This window comes from Zootoca vivipara, chromosome 2 (genome assembly GCF_963506605.1).
Source record: "Zootoca vivipara chromosome 2, rZooViv1.1, whole genome shotgun sequence".
Lineage (NCBI taxonomy): Eukaryota > Metazoa > Chordata > Lepidosauria > Squamata > Lacertidae > Zootoca > Zootoca vivipara.
Genome location: NC_083277.1, coordinates 36,612,694 through 36,633,742, shown reverse-complemented (window position 1 = coordinate 36,633,742; position 21,049 = coordinate 36,612,694). Strand labels below are relative to the sequence as shown.

Sequence of the window (21,049 nt, the reverse complement as noted above, 5' to 3'; positions counted from 1 at the left end):
AGTGAGCATAGGATTGCAGACATGAGCAACTGCAGCATTAGGCTGAACAGGCTCCTGTAAGGATTTTGATATAATGTATGTGATGTGGGTGACCGGGTCTACCGCGCTGGTGGAGAGGCGCAGAAACCTCAAGCTGCGAGGTTTCTGGCATCACGGAGGGGGGGGGATTCCGCGGGAGCCACGCGGATCTCCACAAGAACCCCGGGTAGAGCATCCCGGGGGCGATGTGTTTTGACCACTTTACATCCCTCATACCTTCATAATGCCCTACGTACCCAAGCTGGATACAATTATATTAAAACAATATAAAAGCAAATCAAGCCACAAAGCCAACGATAAAAAGCAAGAGCAGTTAAGATCAGCAACAGCAAAATAAACCAATGACCTTCACTGGCTGATGGAAGATCACCAAAGAGCTGGCTCAGTGGGGGCCCCCAGAAGGCGAATGCCAAATCCGCTGCTAAATTTGCTATAAGCTTTATTTGTACATATCTCAGATTTGAGAAGTTTTCTCCCTTTATAGATGTTGGCTTAAACACTTAACAACTGTAACATTCTGTTTCAATGGGGGCATACATATAAGATCTCTAAGGTCAGTATTTCTGAGAACACTTCTAGATCAAGCTATTATGTCAGTGCCATAGCAAAGATAGATGCTTTCAGCTGATAAATGTTGCCCTCTTGCCCCTGAAACCCAGCCCAAAGGAATGCTTTGTTTTAATAGCAAAACCTTCACAAAAGGTCAGGTTTACTTGTTACCCTTCTGTCTACAGTTTCCACCATTAGCTCAGAATCTGATCACCCAGGCCATATGTCTCTGTTTTTTTTTTTTAAGGTACGAAAAATGGAATGGAAAAATCTACCATGCTGGAAAAAGCACAATCTTCCCTCCCTAAAGAGGGAGGCATATTTGCCAGTGTTGTGATTGTACCTTAATATTCAATTTAAAAAAACACCTATGGTGCTGTGGAACATACCGTATTAGGCAATTTGCTAGGTAATACATTGAGGGTCTTTAATAGAGTGTTCTGCTGCATGAAAAATGATTTATTGCCTTCTGTTGATAGCAGATTTGCAATCCTACTTATTCTTCAGTTCAAAAGAACTTACTTCCAAAAGGAAGCTTAGGATCACAGCCAAACTATAAGAAGTAACGGGGAAAACCCAAGAACTGTTTTTTGAGTAGTTTGGATCAGTTTAACCATATTGAAACTATCACACAAACAGGGAAACGAAAGAGGAATATGCAGAATTTCTCACATAACCAAAAAAAACGTTCTCTAGTTTAAAAAATTGTATTTTTGTCATATAGCTAAATATGTTGTAGACATTCCTACCTTCAAAGCAGTTCACGAAAGCACTACAACTAAAAAATGGCAACAAAATAAAACCAGCATCATTTGGAAGGAGGGGGGTGAATCTTAAAACTAAAAGCTAGGTGATTTTTTTAAAAGTCGTAACAGCATGTCAAAGGCTTAAAAGCGTAATGCCCAAATGAACTTCTCTGTTGTTGTTGTTTAGTCGTTTAGTCGTGTCCGACTCTTCGTGACCCCATGGAACATAGCACGCCAGGCACTCCTGTCTTGCACTGCCTCCCGCAGTTTGGTCAAACTCATGTTCGTAGCTTCGAGAACACTGTCCAACCATCTCGTCCTCTGTCGTCCCCTTCTCCTAGGGAGAGAACTTCTCTAGGGAGTGAATTGGTTGTGGCAACAGAAAAGTCATGGCGTCTCCAAAATAACCCTGGGAACTGTAGTTTGTTTAGGCCTTTGTTAACAAACTACAGTTCCCAGGATTCGTTGAAGCAAGTTGTTCCTTAAAGTGGTATAAAGAGAACTTTAGATGCATGGTGTGGATGTGACACTAGTCTCATGGCGCATGCAGCTGTAACTCTGAATGAGATTGGATGCAGAGCAAGGCCCTAATAGACAGGAAGGATTCTATGGGAAGAGGTGGTGCTTTCAAATATCCTGGCCTCATACTATTTAAGATTTGGGTTGTAAGAACCAACAGGTCCTACACACCACGATAATGATAATTATCTTGATTGTCAATAGATCAACATGGCACAGCCCCTTCCCATCCCACCCACTAGTGAAGTAGTCTCCAACTTTTTCAGACTTGGGATCCACCTTCAACCCAAACTTTGCATTTGGAAACCCAATTCTTATTCAGACCATATATTTGTATAGTGTTGGTGCTGCTGACTGTTGTGAACAACCTTGGATCACATTGTGAAGTGGGTCCTGGTCCACCTGTTGAAGAGCAATGCACAAAAGGAGAGGCAGGAGGGGAGGCAGGGAGAAATGAGAAGGATCCAGACTTAGGCTTGCTCTGGCTCAACTGATAATGATCTCCGAGGATCTCTAGTAGCGTATTTCCCCAAAACTGGATTTTCAGAAGCCATCAACCAATGCTGCAAGTTCAGGAAGAAGGGCATTGGGAGCACAAGAGTGAGGAATTGATTTGCATCATATTTCTGTATGGAGCTTTCCATTTCTGAAGGTATCTGTGGGTATCATATAACTTACCTGAGTAACTTACCTGCTAAAATCTAATTAATGCATTAAAAGGTTAATACCATAGAGTATGCTGTCCTACCAGGGACCCAGGTGGTGCTGTGGGCTAAACCACTGAGCCTAGGGCCTGCTGATCAGAAGGTCGGCGGTTCAAATCCCTGTGTCGGGGTGAGTTCCCGTTGCTTGGTCCCAGCTCCTGCCAACCTAGCAGTTCGAAAGCACATAAAAATGCAAGTAGATAAATAGGAACCGCTATAGCGGGAAGGTAAACGGCGTTTCCATGTGCTGCTCTGGTTTGCCATAAGCGGCTGTGTCATGCTGGCCACATGACCTAGAAGCTATACGCCGGCTCCCTCGGCCAATAATGCGAGATGAGCGCGCAACCCCAGAGTCGGTCACAACTGGACCTAATGGTCAGGGGTCCCTTTACCTTTACTTTAAGCTGTCCTACCAGGCTTAGCTATGTCACTTTCATCTTTACCTTGGGAGGAAATAGGTAATCAAGCCTAGTACCTGAGCAGCTCAGCATGTGAAGAGGTTTGAGCAGGTTGCTGCAACTCAACTGCATGGCTCTCACTAGCCATTTTGGTGTTCCTATATCAATAATTTGGAATTTTTACCACTTTGCAACCAAGCAAGTTTTATTGCCTGTGCAACTTTTCTGAATCTGATCTTTGGATAGTTTGTAAGTAAACCATTTTTTTAACTTGCCAAACATGTGGTCTTTTCCTATGCTGGGGTAAGAGGGAGACTTCTTTTCAAGGGGACATTTTGGAACTCAAGAGGGGCACATTTTAAAGGTCTAACTGCCTATATGTCCACATTTTGTTTTGCGGCATATTTTGTGGCATTAAATCTGCACGGGGGGTCTCTCGCCAAAGAATAGTACTTGTCTCCAACTTGGATCTTGCTACCCAGGAATTCTCTCTCTCTAAACAAAAATTTTAGGGGTGCTCTAATTTTGACTCAAGAAAATCACCATAGTGGTTTTATAGTTCAAATTGGGATTCACAAAATGTTATGGGCTATGTGTCCCCTTGTGACTCCCCAGAAAAAACTGTGTGTGCGCGCGCACGCGCCAGCTGTATCTTATTATTGTCCTCTTGCTATATACAAATTATTAGACAAATCAGATTTTTTCAAAAACATTAGTTTCTTGAAGCTAATGCATTAAATGCATTTTCTTATGTTTACTGTTTAACTTAATTGAAATGTGTTTCCAAGGAATGCCTAATACTACTTGGACTGAAAGGTATTATGTACACAAAGCAAACATTACTGATGACTATTTAAAGGCTTTCAACACTGCTCTCCATTAATTCATACGTGCAGGAAGTATTGGTAAGACGTTTTTCTGCCTCTTGCTTAGCATTGCTTTACATTGTTAAAAACATATACAGTACTGAGTTCATTAATGTATGGGGATCCTGGCTCTATGTGCCAAATTTTATTAAATGAAGGACTAATTAAAGCTTTAGCAGTTCATGTGACTCACCTATTGAGTTTAAAACAAATAGTTTATTTTAGAATGCACCAGTTTTCTTTGTGTTGCAGGTCGATACAGCTTGAATCACAGGCATCTTTTAAAGACAACCATGTTTATCAGAAACATGGTGGTAGGAATGCTTCTTATCTGTTCTCTCTGGACAGAGACCACCACAGCCGGTTCCAGTTTTTTAAGTCCTGAACAACCAAAATCTCAGGTAAATGCCGAACACATTGCTATGGCTCCACAGTGATACTTTATAAAAAGGTGTTTCATCCTGGACAGTTAATCATTTGCCTGTTGGGTTTGCATGTGATTTGTTTTTAGCAGAGAAAAGTCTCCCCAAAACCTACAACAAAGTTCCATCGCCGAGATGCAGAAACATTTTTGGATGTTCATGGAAGTGAGACTGAGAGGGACAACAATGGAATAGAAATAAAGGTAACTACTCCATACCCTCCAACATTTCTCCAATAAAAATAGGGACATCCTAAGGAAAAGTGGGATCAAATCAGATACCAGGACAGCTTCTCTAAACCAGGGATGTCCCTGGAAAATAGGGACACTTAGAGCAGGGGTCCCCAAACTTACCCGGCTTTGGGCCGGATGCCCACTGCGCCGATTGCGTGGTGGGCCAGAGGGTGGGGGAGTGCGCACGGCTGTGTGCGCCCATGCGCAAACACTATTTCTGGCACACTCCCGACTTCAAAAGTGCCGGAAATAGCTTGTGCGCATTTGCAGAAGCCTCCTCCGACCCGGAAGTACACCGGAAATGATGCTTGCGCGTGCACACAAGCTATTTCCGGCGCTTTTCCGGGTCAGAAGTCGGCAGCCGCGCCGCGCCATGCTGGTAAGAGCGGGTGGCGGCAGCGGGGGTCCCCGGGGGCCGCATAAAAGAGCATTGGGGGCCATATGTGGGCCCCGGGCCGTAGTCTGGGGTTCCCTGACTTAGAGGGTCTGCTACTCCCCACGCCTGCTGCCCCAAATCAACTTGTCCCATACAAATTAAGAGTAAAACATTTCCCCTCCTCCCAAAACATTTTACTGTACATAGTATCTTAACAAAAGGGGGGGGCGGCATTAGACATAACATTTAGCATTTTCATGTACAAATAGTCACTGCCCAAAATCATACTCCAGCCAGAGATCAGTGCATATACAGATAACCTCATGCGCAGGGATATGATTATGGGTAAACCAAAGGGCCAGAACCTTGAATCTTTTATGCTGGGTCTCGGATCTCTTGCCTTTCTACTCACTTTTAAAACTTTTATTTTTCATTTGCTTACAGGGCAGATAGGGGTTGTAACTGAAGTCATTTTAGTATTTAGTATCTAGACACTGAACAGGATTCTTATTTGCAACAAGAATGAGATAATGAAGGACAGTACCCAGAAACTACTCTCCGTACAGTATATGAAAACGGGACATTCTTTACCACCTAATTTGGTATTTAGGTTTTCCAATAACCTTGAGAGAAGAAGGTACGAACAGAAGAGTCGGATAAGCTTTGCTGATAACTGGCTGCTTTACATTCTTGCTGCGTCTGAAACAAAACAATGTCCTTGTGGCATGGATAAACGTTCTGTGGCTCTCTGTATATATTGCCGAGATAGAGCAGGGTCTGGTCTGTCTAAACCAGGCTTCCTCAAACTCGGCCCTCCAGATGTTTTTGAGACTACAATTCCCATCATCCCTGCTAGCTAGGGATCCTGGGAGTTACAGGCCAAAAACATCTGGAGGGCCGAGGTTGAGGAAGCCTGGTCTATACAGTCTTGTCATACTATGTCCAGGATAGTGTCAAATGCCTGTTCCCAGAACATTCTGACAGTATCACAGGGCCACCACAGGTAAAATAGGGATTTCCAGTCTCTCTTGGACCAAGAACACAATGAAGTCATGCATGCAGGAATAAGGTGCGATGTCTGCAGAAATGACTTGTGCACTGCAGATGAGTTTGTCCATAAAAAGTGTTTCAGACTAGTTTCTGAAAGGGAAGCTCTTATGTGGCAGCTTCCCACACAGTTCTTAACCCTTCCATATTGGCCACAAAGCTCCAAATGTAACAAATTATAAATACAGTGGTACCTCTACTTACGAATAACTCTACTTACGAATGTTTCTACATTCTACATTCTACGAATGGAGCTCCGTCCGCCATCTTGGATGCGGTTTATTATTATTATTATTATTATTATTATTATTATTATTATTATTAATTTTAACGTCCTGCAACTTTTCTTAGTTCACTGTTCCCTTTGAAATTGGCATGAAAATCTCAGAAGATCAGTACAAAGACTATGGCCCAATACTGGAGAAGCTTCTGGAAGACATACTTGTTGAAGGCAATAAAGGTAACATTTCCTCATTCAAGGAACCAGGGTTCTTACCCAAATTCAATCCACAAGGTATTTGGAGATCAACTTAAATAGTAATAATAATATACCCCGTATAACACAACTTGAATATCCTCCCCTAAGTGTACATCAGTCCATGCAGGTGAAAGATCATAGCAGTGATAAAACAATGACATCAGCTGCAAAGGCAACTAACTCAATGCATTCTCTGCTTTTGTACAAGCTGTAGGCTCCTTTCAATCTACTTGATAAATATACTGTATCAGCTGTTTCTAGCCTAGGTCATCAGAGATTAAGGCTGCACATGAATGCACATCTACATGCGAGTAAGTTTTGGTGATCAAACAGAACTTGCTTGAGTATATTATGCTTAGGATCTGGTTGCACACCAACAATCCTAAATAGTTACTAGAGAATATTTCTCTTAAACCAGTGCTTGTAAGTAAATATGCTTAGATAGGACTGTACGCATGAATATTTTTGGATTATGCATTCAGAATAACTAGAAGGGCACCATGTTTTTCATTTGTAAATCTCGTGCATTTTCAACACCCATGTCATGATTTAATCATATTTTGAATGTATGGGACTTGTAATCTTAGTGGCAAAATGAGCTCCAGCCTTCCATTTTTGTTCCCTAAGGGTTCCAGACTATGCCTTAAGATACTGTATTTAGAAACCTAAGATCTATTTCTTAAGAAGAATCTTAATACAATAAAGCTGTTTAGAGGTGTAGCACCAGTACATTTGAAATACGGTGTACATTTCTCGTTGCCCCATCTCTAAAAAGACAACTAAATTGATTGATTTCAAACATCTTGACTGCAAGAAAAAGTCTAAGCATTAATACATTTTTGTTTAGAAAAATAAAATGCAATAGGGCGTGGGAAAAAAGGCATGATGGTTATGTACAGAGCCGTAGCTAGGTGATCTTGTGCCCCTGGCAGAACCATCCAGATTGCGCCCCCTAGCCACGGTCAAATTAGATCTTCTTTCCACCTCTTCTCCAACCCCCAACCCCCCCCCCAAATTCAATTCACCCTCTATTTAAAACCATTTCTCCTGAGGCAATAATCAATATATTTATGGACATATTTTTAGCCGATTTTGCACACACACCCAATCGCCTGCTCCCCTGGCAGGGGCCCACCTTGCCACCCCCTAGCTACGGCCCTGGTTATGTAGCACGAAGAGGGAAAGAAAATGTTAGTATACAGTTATATGGAACTGCCAGAGGCTTTTCCACCCAGGTGCTTAAGGTTATGCACATTTTTTGTGCATAAGCAACGGTTATTGGCACCAGATTGGAAGTGGTGGTGGTGCAGGGGACCCAATCTAAACAATGTATCAGGAAATCCTGTTGGCATCCCTGTAGGGTAGCACTCCTGCTAAAAGACCAAGTGTTCTATCAGTAAAGTCACCTATTAATGCAAGAACTTCTGCTGATGCAACAAGACTTCCTATGTCTTGTCTATATCTGCCCTAGTGGGTTGGGGAAACCCCCATAACTAAGAACAGATTTATTATTATTATTTTGCTGAAGTGTTCTCTACCCGCTTTACTGCTACTGATCCCATAGAGTTAACACTTTATGTATGGGGACAATATATATATAGCTTCTCATGTCTACCTTCATTCATATATTACTTGCTCTTTTAACAGGTAGAGCCTTGAAAGTCATTTTACATCAACATAGCTTTTTTATATTAACTACTGCCCTGTTGACCTTTTCAGAAAGCCAAGAAACAGAGTGAAAAAAATTGAAAATCAAGATGGTGGAGTTAACATAACAACTTTACATTGAAACAAGTTTCATGCTTTGAATTCAACTGCTTCAAATCTTACTTTATGCTGACATACCTAATAAATGCCTTTATTACAGAATGTTAAAAGCGTATCTGGCAACTTATTGGAAGATTCTGTGATGGCAAAGCTACAGAGCTTTTTAAGGAAATAAAATAAAATATGCAAATAAGAGGATAGTGGAAAGATTGTAATCAGGGAAAAGAGCTGGGAGACTAGAATGAATTTAGCTAGATACTGTACTATTGATTGCCTCATGCATTTGTTGCAGAAGAATATTTGAGCTTGTGCTTATTTATCAGTTTCTAAAACAGTGTGGAATTAATTTTAAGGAACTATATAACAGTGAAGCAAATAACACATTCTTTCATCAAAGGAAGAACTGTGTTGATACTAGGGAATACAATTGCTACCACAAAAAAAGGATGAGGCTTCCTGTAGTCTGGATCACAGCCGTAACTCTGCAAAGAATGACATTTTTGTTGTATGTTGCATGCACTTCAAAAAAGAAAGTCAAGGGACTCCTAAATTCTACTTTAAGGCAATTGAGCCCATTAGTATATCATGCTAAAGTATACTATGTCCCATGCAGACATACTAGCTCCTAAGAAGATTGCAGCCTGGGCTTTTTAGGTCAGCACAGCATGGCAGTGAAGCAAAGGTTTGGCTTAACATGCTGTCCAAACCTGGTTTCATAGTTATGGTCTTTCCTCCTTAACTGTGTTTTGTAGTTGAGGTTTGTCCTATGGTTAACCCTGACCCTACAGATTGTGATTGAGGAGAGACATTAACCATATTTCTGGGTTAGACCACCAATAGCATCCTGCACTGCCCTAAAAAGCCTGGGGAGGAGCAAAGTGGGTCACCAGAACCTGCTGGATCAGGCCAGTCGCCCATCTAGTCCAGCATCCTGTTCTCACAGTAGCCAACCAGATGCCTGTGGAAAACCCACAAGCGGAGCCTTGCCACAAGAACACTCTCTTCTCCTGTGGTCTCCAGCAGCTGATTTTCAGAAGCATAGCGCCTCCAACCAGAGCGCCAAATCATTCATGTGGTTACAGTAAGCCAAATCTGGGCTTGAGAGTTTCAAGGTCTCAAACAGCCAAGTTTGTGCTCTGGTGGTGTCTTAAAAGATAGGAAAGCGAGAGCTGTCTTATGACTGGAAAGGGACAGCATGGTTTTATTATTCCTGCATATAAACATACATACATACACACATACACCTCACACACGTGTGCAGAAGGAAAAAGTTACTTAGGATGCTATTTTCACAAACATTAGGAAACACTTTTAATAAAACAAACAGAAGTCTATACAGAAGGACCTTTCCATGTAACATGAAGACACTGCTGAACTGAAGGCAAAGGAAGGGCAGAGAACAACAATGTTGGCTTTCCATGTTATTGGTTGCAATACTTTAATTTCTTGCCCATGAGTCATGTATATAATCAACATGTATGAATATTTATATAAAAATATGTTTATTTACAAGTAATCTTTTCAAAGTCCAAATAATACATAATAGAACAATATAGAAACATGGAATCATTTTTCTTTATTAAAAAGGAAACAATGCAGAGGTTAAAACTGCCTAATTAAAACAAAAACAAACCATGGTTTCCCACAAAATAATCTTGAGAGCCCATTTCACTCCCTTGCTTTGTTTAATTACTTTGTGTGTGCTTCAGTTTCTGAAGAACCCAGTATATCTAGAGTAGCCTTCCTCACCCTAAGGCTCTCCCGATGCTGTTGGGACTCCAGCTCCCATCAGTCCCAGCCAGCACGGGAGTGGTGGTCAAACAACATGCAAATGACACCAGATTAGAGATTAGATCTAGAGTATTTTACAGCCCTTTCAGTATCTCTGAGTTGTTATGCAAATTCAGTTCAGTTTAAGGTTCTTGCCATATAATTTATAGACATCCTTAGAAATGATCCTTTGTGCTAATGCATATTGGGGGGGGGGGGAATTACTATCATATATTGGTAATGTATGTCATTACTTCTTTGAGTATATTCATGCTATACCAAATGGAAGGTTTTTAACTAAGAATATACGGTATTGCAGTTACATGGACTGCTGCTTCAAGAGAAATAATCAGACAATTTAGGAGCACTTTCTCTTTTAAAGCTAAGCCTCACCTTACCAGGGGTAGCCATCAGGGTCCACTGCCCATCATTCCTAGTCACTGGCCATGGTGGCTGGAGCTGATGGAAGTTGGAGTCCCAACAGCGTTTGGAGAGCACCATATTGACTACCCTGTACTAAGGCATACCTGGCTTTCTCCTTTCTATTGGAAACTGGCCTTCTAAAAATAATCTCCTTCAGATACATTTTTAAAAAAGCAAATAAAAATTAAAAAAAATCAATATGCTGACAATTTTTTGGCTGCCCAAGATAATTAAAAATTAAAAAAGAAAGCCACTCTTAAGAATAAAATCAACACTAAGGCACCTTAAAAGGAATGGAACAAATAGCAGAAGGGAGGGGAAGCAGCAGGAAAAGGTGTGAACTTTAAAGGACTGTGGTTCAAAATTAAGCACTTGTTAATATTTTCCTTGTTTCCAGAAGTCACAATATCCAAGCTGGTCAACATTATTGTGCAAGTTCCAAATTTATATTTACATAAAAAGTATTCCCTCATCAGCTCTTTTCCACACTCCCTTGTGCTTCCCTACAAGTCATATACTCTTTTTGTGTTTTGTCTTAGAATGCCTAACATGGCAGGCAATGACACTTCCTTGAGCTGAGCAATCTCTTTCACGGTGTGCAGAGCTACTCCTGGATGTGAATACTGGCATACAGTTTTGGGAACCTGGAAAAAGAAGCAGCAGAGTTTTAGGAGATAAGGCTATTGTCTGCATTTGTGCCTTCAATATTTCACATTTAACAAACTCCCATCCATCTTTGATTCCATTATCTTTGAGTATTTCTGACCATGGGATCTCACCCAGCAGAATCATAGGATGGTAGAGTTGGGACCACAAGGATCATCCAGTCCAGGCATCCCCAAACTTCGGCCCTCCAGATGTTTTGGACTACAATTCCCATCTTCCCTGACCACTGGTCCTGTTAGCTAGGGATCATGGGAGTTGTAGGCCAAAACATCTGGAGGGCTGCAGTTTGGGGATGCCTGATCTAGTCCATCCAGTTCAACTCTCTGCTGTGCAGGAATATTTTGCCCAACATGGGGCTCAAACCCATGATCCTGAGATTAAGAGTCTCATGCTCTACCAACTGAGCTATCCCTCAGTAGCTCCTTTAGCTTTTTGAAATCAGCCTTCTTAAATTCCAGATGGTATGTCAGACCTCCTGCAGCTGCTTCTTTCTTGTAGTTTTCTTGCTCATTAACAGGTTTCTGTAGCACCACCTCAGTTTCCTGCGCTACTATCCCCAGTACCAGGTGTTTCCCTGTCATCTGTAATATTGTCTCTCTCCCCCCCTCAGGATTTACTTTAAGCTCTTCTGATCAGGTTTGTGAGACTCTTAGTCAACACATTCTTGCCAACCATTGTGAGGTGCAGCCTATCTCTTGACAGAAGTCCTTCCTCGATGAAGCGGAGACCATGGTCCAAGACCCCAAAGCTTTCCTGACAACCCCACCTGTGTGGGCAGTGATTGACTTTTGATATTTCCCCCTCTCTTCCTGGGCCATGACTTTCAACAGGAAGGAGTGATAAAAAAAAAACCCACTGCATTACACTATATGAAGCGCCTGCTTAACCTTAAACCATTAACATTTTCTTTCATACTACACCCTAAAACATGAAAGGACGTTTTTTTAAATGAAGTATTAATCAGCACACAATAAAGGGACAAAGGATTGCAAATAAAACAAAATACCTTACCTGCCTAGGAAGGAAATATGGCGCATCTGTTTCTACAACTATTCTACTTAAAGGGATTTTCTGAACTGAATCTCTAGCCTCTGTAGCAGATGGATATGTCAGCAATGCTGTGAATCCAACAGTAAGATTTGGAAAGTAGTCCAGCAATGGTTCTATGGCACTGTACCTGCCAGTAAAGCAATGCCTAAGATAGAGAAAACAATGGTCATTCTGCAACATATGATGGCCAACCAGCAACAGGAAAGCAGTAATGCTAGCCATACTAAAGACCACACAGCAAGCTGAACACTGAATGGTGGCTGCTATGTTGTTAATTTCTTCTTGGAATAAAAGCCACACTTCAGCTAAAATTTGTTGTGGAAGGTGCAGGTTATAATTTTAATACAGTGGTCCCTCGACTTTCGCATTACTCGGCATCCGAAGTTTTCGACGACTTACGAACAGGAAAAATGGCCGCACACTTACAAATTTTTCTACATCCGAACGGAAACAATATTTAAATGCAGTTTCCTCGACTTACAAATTTTTCCGAATATTTTTTTTCCTATGGGAAACCACTTTTCAACTTACGAACTTTTTGACCTACGAATGTGCATTCGGAACGGATTAAGTTCGTAAGTCGAGGGACCACTGTACTATATTCAAGGAATTACCGAATCTAGTTTCAATGAAATAGAGACCTTCGAAGCATTCAAGTTATGTCTTAATTTTCACTTGTGATTTTAGAATGCTGGTCTGAAAAATTAAATGGTAACTTTTTTAAATAGAAAGGGAGATTGCTCAGGTGTCCATAAATCTCTGGCCTATTCTATTCTATATACTGTTACTGTTACTACTACTACCATTAATAACAACAACAACAACAACAACAACAACTTATTTATACACTGCAACAGCAACTTATTTATACACTGCCTTTTTCCCTGACAGGAAATCATGGCAGCTTACAGATAAAATAAGAACAGCTAAAAATGCTGGGGTGGGTGGGAACAATAATTAAAAAACAATTAAACATCCAACACATATCTTTATGAGAGGTCTACTAAAAACATACAATCACAACACAAACTGCATGGCACCAGCCCCCACATTAAAAGCAGCCAGTTCCCCAAAGCATGTTCGAACAAGAAAGTATTCACTTGCCAGTGGAAAGACAAGGAGTGAGCCAGCCTAACTTTTTTAGGGTGGAAGTTTCGAAGTCTGGGAGCAGCCACCGAGAAGGCCCTCTCCTGCATCCCCACTAAGCATGCCTGAGGGTGGCAGGACCAGGGGAAGGGCCTCCCCCAAGGATCTCAGAACCCAAGCGGGCTTCTATGAGGGAATACATTCTTTCAGATAGCTTGTACCTAAGCCCTATACTGTACATCTTTGTAAGTTATAACCAGGGAATCACAGCCATACAGATTTTTAGGACCTCTGGCCTTCAGCTACTTTTTAATGTCAAGGATGGGTAGACTTAAAAGTATTTAATACAATTACCTGTGAATCTTGTAGTCTTTGGGTACACATTTTTTCATGATTTCCAACAAGTCATCATCAGCATCTCTGCAGTGAATTACCAATGGTTTCCTTAAGGAAACAGCAAGATTCAGTTGCCTTTCAAATACCTGAAGCAAGCAAGAAAGGAGTATATCTTCAAATGCTATTAGAACTGCTCCGAGAACAAAAATGTAAGATGCGTGGAAAACAATCTAGTACCTCACTCCACCACTACCATTTATAATCTTACTACTTTTATCAACACAGTCCATTTTGTTAGGGAGTGGGGGGACATAAGAGAGAGAACTGTCCAGGAGCACATTTTCATTTATTTCATTTAAAAAGACATTAAAGGAGTAGACTGGCTGAGCTTCAGTGTCAGTATTGTACATGATGCTGATGCAATTAGGAAACACCACGTACAAAACGGAAAGTAATATGAATAATTTAACATTGGATAAACAGATCAAATTGTAGATACTGACACGTTCAATAGATTTCCACATGCAACAGCTGCTGTAGGAAAGGAAGGCAATTTTTACCAGTTCCTCTTCCTTCCTGCAGCTTCCTAGCCACTGAACAGCTGCTCAATAAAACTTAGGGACTCTTCAAAAGAGCCCTAGGGGGTTGCAAGGGGGGAAACCAGTAACTTTGGATCCAAGCCGTTCAATCTATAGTTCTGTGTCTGCAGCAAGTTTTTCGAACATGTTTTGTTGAGAATTGTTCTTTTGCAACCAAGTGAAATTACACACGATGATGCATTTTTCTTGCATTCTTCCTGCTCTGACCACTTACCTGAGCTATCGACCAAACATTTCTGCTAGTAGGTTGTTTGCTACCATGTACCATTGCAATACTACTTTTGGATGTAGAAATCACTTGCTGCTGAAATTCCATAATATGGGATATGTCTCTTTTGCTAATGTATTCAAACCAAAGCCTATTACGAGTGATTAGATAACAGAAATGCTTAGAATTATTTCAGCTACATATCACCCCCATGTTTTAGGTCAGCACTGCACGTTAATAAATTTAATTAGCCCTACAAAAATGATTTAGCAACCAATCCTCTTATTCTGTGGACTGCAATATACTCCGAGCAATGGACTTAAAAGGGTTTTTTTCCCCAAAAGAAAGCTACTATCATCTCAACTTAGTGGGCTTTTTGAACAACTCACAACTTTACAGACCAATGACATCGTACGAAGTGAATGACGTTTCTTCACAAATCTTGAGACATTGAGCACAAAAAGTAACAGCACTCTCCTTTACCTTATGCTGCGTTGAGACCTCAGTGCTACATTTATAAGAGTAATCCAGCCCCATTTCTCCAAAGGCAATAGCTTTGGGGTGCCTCATTGCCTGTAAGATACTTCTTTCATGAAGGTCTGTGTAATAACGTGCAAAGTGAGGATGACAACCAAATGCCCCCCAAACCATGTCTTCCTTTAATAAATCTTCCCATAAGTAGTTGTTCAATGTACGAGGATCACAAAAGTCAGCTATACATCCCTGAAATTCTTTAGGAAAGCTGCTACTGTAAGTCTTTCGAAACTTAGAAAAAGTGCCCCTGAAAGCTGTCTTTGTATATAACATATCCAAATGGCAGTGGGTATCAATAAACCCTTCTTTTAAATATTTAGGCAGGTCATCAGGCAAATCCTGGTTTACACATTGATTGACAAAAGACTCTGACTTGCGACGAGGTGTGGAAAAAATAGGAACACATGATGCTAGTTCTTTACTCCGTCGTCTGTTTTTCTCATCGACCAGCTGAGAACCAAGTGACCGGGGCCTAACACGCATACAAGGTTCTTTATCCTTTGGTGTAGTTGATGGACTATCAGCTGAGGTATCTAATGAAACATCACAAAGATGGGAGGCATATGAGGTATCTTCAGAAGAAAATGAAAAAGGAGAACAATCCACTGGCTTGCTGCAGCTTGTCCAATACTTTGTATAGTCACTCATCCTGCGATTGTACAAATGAGAAGGATACTTCACCAACTCTGTTGCCAACAGTGTTTTGGCGTCCATTGTTTTTGGTGTACTGTGGTTTGGGATAGAATCCTCCTGGGAGAAAGTACTTGGTGGTTCTGCATCCTCCATGTCAGACCAATCACTTTCAGCCGAGGACTCTCTTTCTTTCCCCATTAACTGCAAGCCATGAAATAAAATAAAATGAGAAAATCAATTCAGCTTGGTTATCTCGCATCTGATTAGTTTAAATTATATGCAAGGGAAGATGACCAGGTCACAGGAGAAGACAACAAAAATACAAGAGGTATGCAGATTTTGTTTTTAAAAGAAAAATACAACATGGATCTCCAGCTAATCTGTTAGGCTTGCCATGCCTATACTGGTTTATAACAAAAGTAAAGGAAGATATGAGGGATTTTTGTATAATTAAAGCAACAATATGTGAAAAATGCTTAAGAATTGTAACAGGCCATTCAGCCAATTGGTAGAAAATGCACATTGAAATAAAAGCATGTTAGTCTTGTAGTTTGTTATTCACAGAGGGCAAACACCACTTTATTTTGGGTTATTTGGTAGTTGACCACAAAAGGCAAGTAAAATTTGAGGATCACTGAAGACTTCTGTATTGATGAGCAATGCTATATGGGACACAATTTATTAGTATGAGTGTCATCCAGAAAAGGCCACATGGCAATAAAGAGGATGAAATCAGTTTTGTGCATCGCTACATGGCAACTTCTAAGTTAACAGAATTCAGAAAACTATCTCTGAATCCTGAATCGTACAAACAACAAAGGTTGCATTTGTAACTACGTACTATTTTGTCCTACATCTTCCACCTCTGAAAACTGCTACTAAACATTTCTACAACCATTTGGAAGGATTCTGTGTTTAAATTGCACCTTTTAGTAAGTTAAATTTAAGTTTAGTTTAAGTTTCCTTAAACTACATTCTTTTCCTACTAGCTTAAGGATGAATCCTTGAAGCTATCTTAAGAATTTCTCAAACTTTTGGGAATGTGTTTACTTTTAAGTGCTGGCTGTTCATTTGTGTGAAATCAATTACATTCCAGGAACATTTAGCTACGGTTTCATTTTGAAAACCTTATTCCACAACAGAATGCCTCACCTTCTCATTTACTTCTGAACTGTGGTCATCCACAAACACAGGTTTTGGAGAAGATTCTACAATAACTGTCCTCTGGAAATTCACAAACTCCTTTGCAGCAGTACCACAATGTGCATCAGATGAACTGGGGCAAACATATTTTTCTTTTGGCACAGTTTTCTGCTTTGTGAAGGTACTGTTGTATTTTGTCATAGTTTTCTCACTGCTGCAACCCTGCTTGAACAGTTCTTCACCTTCATACTTGGACACTTCAGACACACTTCTCAGCTGGTTTCCTGGTCTCCCATATTCCTTTTTAGATAGACTGGCACAGGCATTTTCTTCATCAGTTTTACTTTGCTGATTGGTGGACTCTTGCTTATATTTTTGTTCTCCGTCAACCTGTAAAAGGTTAGGTGTGCTTTTAAATTTATCATCTGATCTGCAATGCTCTCTGCAATCTTTTTTTTTACTCCGTCCAACAGAAATGTTGGTGTCTTTTGGCTCCTTTTCCATTTCTAGTTCATCTTCAAATCTTGATAATGCAGACCTTGATAATGTATACCTTGAGCTGCCCGCTGGTCTAGGAGCCTCTTTCCCACTATGCCTAGAAATACTATTTTCTTCTTTTGCAGCAACTTTCTGAAAGATCGACTCCTGCTTAATTTCCGGTTCATCTTCAAATTTTGTTAATGTATGAATGTGCCTTGAGTTGCCACCTGGTTTGGAAGCCACTTTCCCACTATGCCTAGAGGTTTTCTTTTCTTCTTTTGCAGCAGCTTTCTGGAAGACAGACTCCTGTTCAACTTCTGGTTCATCTTCAGCTCTTGATAATGCATGAATATGCCTCAAGCTACCCTTTGATCTGGAAGCCTCTTTCCCACAATGCCTAGAGATATTATGTTCATCTTCTGCAGCAGCTTTCTGAAAGGTGGACTCCTGTTTAAAGTCTTTTTCTCTTTCTGAACTTGAAACGACAGATACACGTCTTGAGCTGCCATCTAACCTATGAGACTCTTTTCTATCCTGCCTGATAGAAATATTAATGTGCTCTTTTTCTATGGTTTTCAGACAGTTTGACTCTTTTCCAGGTTGCTGCTCTCCAAGTTTTGATGCTATTGAGGGGCGTCTCAGGTGGCCAGCTGATTCAGATGCCACTTTTTTAGGAAGGCTTTCTTCCAGGGTTCCATTTGGAGGTGCCGTCTCCCTTCTAGGTCGCAGTGGTCCCCCAAGTATAGCAAGCAGAGCTTTGCGGTATATTAGTCGAGATCCTTGGTCCTGATCTTTCATTCTCCTCCTGCCACATTCAGCACCTGCTTCCTTTGAAGCACCTTTTCTTTCTGTGCTTGGTGTGAGGCTTGGACCTGTTTCACTGCAGTCATCTTGTTTAATCTAAACAGTAAATAACAGTGTAAACTTCATACAACATACCTAGTATCCCTTTCACAGAAATGATATCTTCACATTGTAGGTTAAAAAGGCCAGCCTAAAAGAACCATACAATAGTTTGCAAAAAAAGAAGAAGAGGAGGATTTTGGTTCTGACAAATTAATCCTAAGCAATTGGACATAAATTAACCAATTTCTGAAAACCTATCTTCAAGAAGTATGAAAAGCTATCAAGGATGCTCCCCTAAGGCTGCAATCCTAAGGGGCAGAGAGAGAAAAAAAGTGTGGTTTAACCACCATATCCAAAGCACTGCAGGATCCACACTGCTACTGATTCCCATTGGCTAGATTTCTCATTGGAAACAGTATGAGATAAATTCACAGGGCAGACTTACACCAGGTCCCATGTGGGAATATATCTCTCTCCAGTTTGGAGGCACATCAAAGGTGCTGAGAAGACTGTAAATCCAAAGACTCAAAAGTATTTCGCAGGCCTTCCCTAACATGCCCACAAACAGCTTAAACATGTCCCATTTGGCCCAACAACTACAAGAGGGCCAGAGTCATAGAGGTTTCTGTGGCACTGGAATCAGACATAAGTTGTGGCACTGGAGAAGCTCCAATATATCCTGCTCCCTCTAAGACACTTCCCAAGGGACAAAGAATTGCAACCTGAATACATTTTATTTAAATATTCATACAATTTCTATGCTACCCTTAAAAAAAAATTCCCAAGGTAGGATTTTATCATCCGATAAAAATTGTAACAAAAACACACAAGTACATTATAAACTTGTGTGTTTTTGTTACAATTTTTATCATGGATGATAAAATCCTACCTTGGGATTTATTTATTTTTTTAAAAACACAAGTACATTATAAACGGGACCCAGGTGGCGCTGTGGTTAAACCACTGAACCTAGGGCTTGCTGATCAGAAGGTTGGCAGTTCGAATCCCTGTGACGGGGTGAGCTCCCATTGCTTGGTCCCAGCTCCTGCCAACCTAGCAGTTCGAAAGCACGTCAAAATGCAAGTAGATAAATAGGAACTGCTACAGCGGGAAGGTAAATGGCGTTTCCATGTGCTACTCAGGTTTGCCAGAAGCGGCTTTGTCATGCTGGCCACATGCACATGACCTGGAAGCTATACGCTGGCTCCCTCAGCCAATAATGCGAGATGAGCGCGCAACCCCAGAGTCGGTCACGACTGGACCTAATGGTCAGGGGTCCCTTTACCTTTACACATTATAAACAAATGCAATTCCCCTCAATCCCACCCGATATTCCAATATTTGTCATCACTTATCTACCTTTTGTTTCAAGGATTCTCCAGGCGAAGACGTCACATTTTCCTCAGACATGTCACAGGCAGGACGTTTTACAAGGAACAGTTTATTGGAAAGAGGGTGGTCCGGGCTCTCTCTAACCATGCTGTCAATTCCATCATTCGTTTCAATCTCATCAGAGGAAGAATCCGCTGTGGTGAATGAAGTTCTTGAGAACGCTTTATAAGACTCTGGAGCTTTCCTGAATGTAGCCGCCTCAATGTATGTAGCAGACCTACTGCTAGGGGAAGGCTGTGACGGCACCTCTTTGGCGAGTCTGCGATATTTGGCGGGTGATCCAATAGACAAGCTGTCCCACTCTATTTTACGCCTCCTGTTTGGCTGCATTGAGGCTGGATTATCTTGAGCATGAAAAGAGAGAAAAGCCAGACTTTTAACACATACACGCTGCCCAAACTTGCGCCGCAGAGAGGCCGCACATTTATGAACGTGTGAGAACAGCAACGAAACATATTATTTTTAAAGTATGAACTTATGCATGTGTGTGTGTGTGTGTGCAAAGAAAACTGGAGAACACACAATCATGCTCCCCCACTTCCACCACGCAGTACCCACGGCCAGGCTAGCGCCAACAGAACTCAGGTACCTGTGCTTATCAGGCGCAGCAAGGCCCTGATCCACCCATGTCACCAGCAACTCGCCAGGGCTCCTCTTTCTATCCCTCCCTCCTTCAAGAGCTGCCCAAACAACACCCATAAAGGAGGAACAGAAGAGGCCGGAGCTCCCAGCCTGTCTTCGGTGGGAAGCAGGAATGCGGGAGGGCGGGCGGGGGCGGGGCAGTTGACAGGAGCCACAGCCCGCCTAACGCCGGGAAGCGGAGCAGAGAGGCAGGGAGGCCAGGAAGAGATTTCCTCAGGGGTGGCAAGGGGCCTCCCTCCTTGCCAAGCGCCGGCAGCCATTGGCAGGCTTCGGCGGGGCCCCCGCCCCTTCGGAGACGACGACGCCTTCTTTTCCTCCCCGCGGCAACCCCCCCTTGGGGGAACATTGCCCCACGCGCGGCTTCCACTTTTCAAACTATGACGGTTGGCAGTTACAAGGCCGCGCGGCGCCTCCCTCTCCCCGCGCCCCGGGTCCCACTCTCGTCGCTCAGTACAGTACCGTGCGCGCCTCCTCTCGCTCGCAGCCGCCCTGTTCTGCACAAAGCTTAGGGGCGGCACCCGAACACCGGGAGAAGGGGAGGGGGGAAAGCTGTTGGACAGGCTCGCCTTCTGATTGGGTGAGAGGAGGGTTAGGGGGCGGGCGCGTGGCCTGGACCAGGGGTCCGCGTGACTGAAGCGAAGGGCAGCAGAACGGGAAGAGGAAGCGAGCTTGGCGGAGTGGGGGCGGGGTAGAAGAAGCGCGCTTGCGCAACCTTTTCGACTGCTGGTTAAGGTTGGGCGTGTACGGGGCCGGGCCGGCCGGCGAAGACCACCCCCTCCGAGAGAGGCTGTACTCTACAAAACGCCCAATTCCGTGGGGAATTGTGGCCGGTTGTGGTATTCAGATATTTCTATGTAACGAGATGATCACTGGGGCCTTAGTCACGTGCTGAGAGCAAACAATTGGGATCCAAGCAACCCCATCTACAGAGACACATAGATCATTGAACTTGCTAGGGCCCTGTAGAGTATAAACATACAAGGCACTTTTCCATAGTGAGGCCCTAAGTGAGCAACTACTTAGGCTACTGAAATTCAATCCCCTTATTGGTTTTTTTTATATTATTATTCCTTTAGACTTTGGGGAGATAGCTATAT

General features: G+C 42.1%; 2 protein-coding genes across 3 annotated transcripts; one reads left to right on the top strand and one right to left on the bottom strand.

Annotated features, from left to right (window-relative positions):
• Positions 1-3,874: 3,874 nt before the first annotated feature.
• Positions 3,875-8,250, top strand: GHRL (ghrelin and obestatin prepropeptide). The gene is made up of 4 exons (XM_035106562.2): positions 3,875-4,222; positions 4,333-4,446; positions 6,251-6,359; positions 8,097-8,250. Exons 1-4 carry the CDS (start codon positions 4,115-4,117, stop codon positions 8,114-8,116), a joined length of 351 nt encoding a protein of 116 aa, XP_034962453.1. The 5' UTR covers positions 3,875-4,114; the 3' UTR covers positions 8,117-8,250.
• A 1,374-nt stretch (positions 8,251-9,624) lies between these two features.
• On the bottom strand, positions 9,625-20,474 carry TATDN2 (TatD DNase domain containing 2). 2 transcript variants are annotated; one of them, XM_035106560.2, is made up of 7 exons: positions 20,412-20,474; positions 19,278-19,654; positions 16,602-17,972; positions 14,766-15,650; positions 13,494-13,621; positions 12,015-12,198; positions 9,625-10,981 (listed from the first exon to the last, which is right to left on the bottom strand). In XM_035106560.2, the coding sequence occupies exons 2-7, from the start codon at positions 19,638-19,640 to the stop codon at positions 10,841-10,843; spliced, it is 3,072 nt and encodes a 1,023-aa protein (XP_034962451.1). In that variant the 5' UTR covers positions 19,641-19,654; positions 20,412-20,474; the 3' UTR covers positions 9,625-10,840. The 2 variants fall into 2 exon arrangements, with proteins under 2 accessions (XP_034962451.1, XP_034962452.1); XM_035106561.2 differs by lacking the exon at positions 20,412-20,474 and adding an exon at positions 19,900-20,394.
• Between the last annotated feature and the right edge of the window lie 575 nt (positions 20,475-21,049).